General features: G+C 33.3%; 1 protein-coding gene across 1 annotated transcript in view; it reads right to left on the bottom strand.

Moving 5' to 3' along the window:
- Nucleotides 1-1,200: 1,200 nt before the first annotated feature.
- LOC101848896 (prostaglandin reductase 1) overlaps nucleotides 1,201-2,216 on the bottom strand; it is a gene marked incomplete in the record, with an annotated part of 10,683 nt that continues 9,667 nt past the window's right edge. Inside the window, 2 exon segments of the mRNA XM_013084831.2 lie at nucleotides 1,201-1,451; nucleotides 2,015-2,133. Of these exon segments, the coding sequence (XP_012940285.1) occupies nucleotides 1,341-1,451; nucleotides 2,015-2,133 (230 nt within the window).

Genomic DNA, 2,216 nt, shown 5'->3' with positions numbered 1-2,216 from the left:
TATATATATATACAAGTACATGTATTACAGCGACTGGATTATTTTGTTCGTTTTTGTTTTTTTAAAGTACTACATCGACTATAGTGGGTTCAAAAATGCATAGGGCGGGAACTTATTGTCAAATATCTCCTTAACTATGGAATATAGATTCTCCAACTTTTGCGCTTGACTTTTATCAATTTTGTCCACGTGAATATTTTTTTCAAACTCCTGCACACTGCATTCTAGAAAATTCCTTAATAAATACTTTTTTTAAAAATCTCCGTCAGTGGTTTTCATAGATTTTTAAAAAGTTACAGCTCGAGCAATATCGCTTTTTAAAGCAAATCTGTAATTTTTTTTCTAATCGCAACATTATGCTTATTGAACATAATTTGGTTAGGGAACCGTTAGTGCAAAAGAAGTGTTCTCTATAAAATTAATTTCTTGTAACAAGTTTTGCCACTAAAAAGTGTCATTGGTGAGCTGTGACGTAAGCAATCGTATGAAAAATGTTTGTGATAAGCGGGAAGTGCTGTGAACAGTTCCATTTTCCGCGTGATGGAGATTTATACATGTAGTACTTCATATAAATTTATGAGGAAAATTTTTTTAATCGAGCCTCAGTTGTTGGGGAATAATGTGATTAAGTTAAGACAAATTGATACAAACTGATGTGCAAAGTATGGGTGACATTGATTCTCCCGTCAAAGAGATATTATTTGAGGATAAGTTGCGCCACGAATGTTTGATTTCACTACAGACTAACTTGCTTTTTGCTTCTGAATAAGTATTACACCGGCTACATTATTTTGCATGTTGGTTTTGAATAAGTATTGCACCGACTAGAAGTATCAGTATTTATTGGTTCAATAAAACGCTTTGCTGTTCCATTTGTTTGTATACGTTGTTACAGCTCATTTCAAATCACCATACGCAAATCAGAAATAAGAATTGGCATATTTATTAAAGGTATACTTGTTGCTATTTAAGAAAGAAGAATTGAAGAATCTATTTGTACACTGAAGTTCTTCTTAAAATAAATATTATTTATATATATATTTTATAAATATATATATAATTTTTTTTAACAAATTGAAAAGCTGCAACTAAGCGCATCTTCAATGAATTAAAACCGTCTTTAAAATAAATATTTCTTACAGCTTTAAAGTTAAACACCCATGCTTGTGAAAAGACAAAGAAAAGACTCCAAAGAAACGGTAAAAGTAAACATATGTATTTATTTCATGATTCATGGAATGGACAACTGAAATGGGCATAACATAATAAATTAAACGATAGTAAAAAAATAATAATATTTATTATGACTTAAATATTAATGGGAAACAACTCGGTAGGCCTTAAACTTTGATGATGGATTTTCCGATGTTAGCTCCCTTGAACAAATCGATGAAGGCTTGGGCCATGTTTTCGAAACCGTTTGTGATTGTCTCTCTGGGCTGGAGTTTTTTCTGAAATAACAAAACGAGGATTGTTGAGGGATCTGAATCATTCATTTATTCATTCATTCTTCCATTCATTCATTCATTCGTTCGTTCGTTCGTTCGTTTATTCATTCATTCTTCCTTTTTGTTGATGTTGTTCCAGTGTCCCTTTTTCGGAGATTGTTGAGGGTTCCAGGGCTTTTCATCCATTCATCCATTCATTCATTTATTCATTCATTCATTCATTCATTCATTCATTCATGCATTCATTCATTCATTCATTCATTCATTCATTCATTCATCCATTCATTCATTCATTCATTCTTTTGTACTGAATTCGTGTCCCATATTAATGACCTTGCTCGTATCAGACAATGCTTTTGTTCTGAAAACGTGAGTAAGTAAATAATGTGTTTAATAATTATATTTTAGGACTCTCACTTTTCAAAAGAGAGAACCCTATCTATCTATCTATCTATCTATCTTACTATCTATCTATCTATCTATGTGTATCTATCTATCTATCTATCTATCTATCTATCTATCTATCTATCTATCTATCTATCTATCTATCTAACAGTACAACTCACCTGCTGTACAAGAGAGATGATTTCTTTCCTCACTCGGGGGAACTCGTCCAGGTGGTTGAAGATGAAGAAGCCTCTCACCTGTGCCTCAGCGAACAGAATCCTGCCGAATGGGTTGGGAACTGGGAACAGAGGAGGAAACAACATGAAGGGAAGTGTGTGTGTGTGGGTGCGGGGGGGGCGGATAATATGTGTGTGGGGGGGT

This window comes from Aplysia californica, unplaced genomic scaffold (genome assembly GCF_000002075.1).
Source record: "Aplysia californica isolate F4 #8 unplaced genomic scaffold, AplCal3.0 scaffold00320, whole genome shotgun sequence".
Classification (NCBI taxonomy): Eukaryota; Metazoa; Mollusca; class Gastropoda; order Aplysiida; family Aplysiidae; genus Aplysia; species Aplysia californica.
The sequence above is the reverse complement of the archived record's forward strand: the minus strand, read 5'-3'. Positions and strand labels throughout refer to the sequence as shown.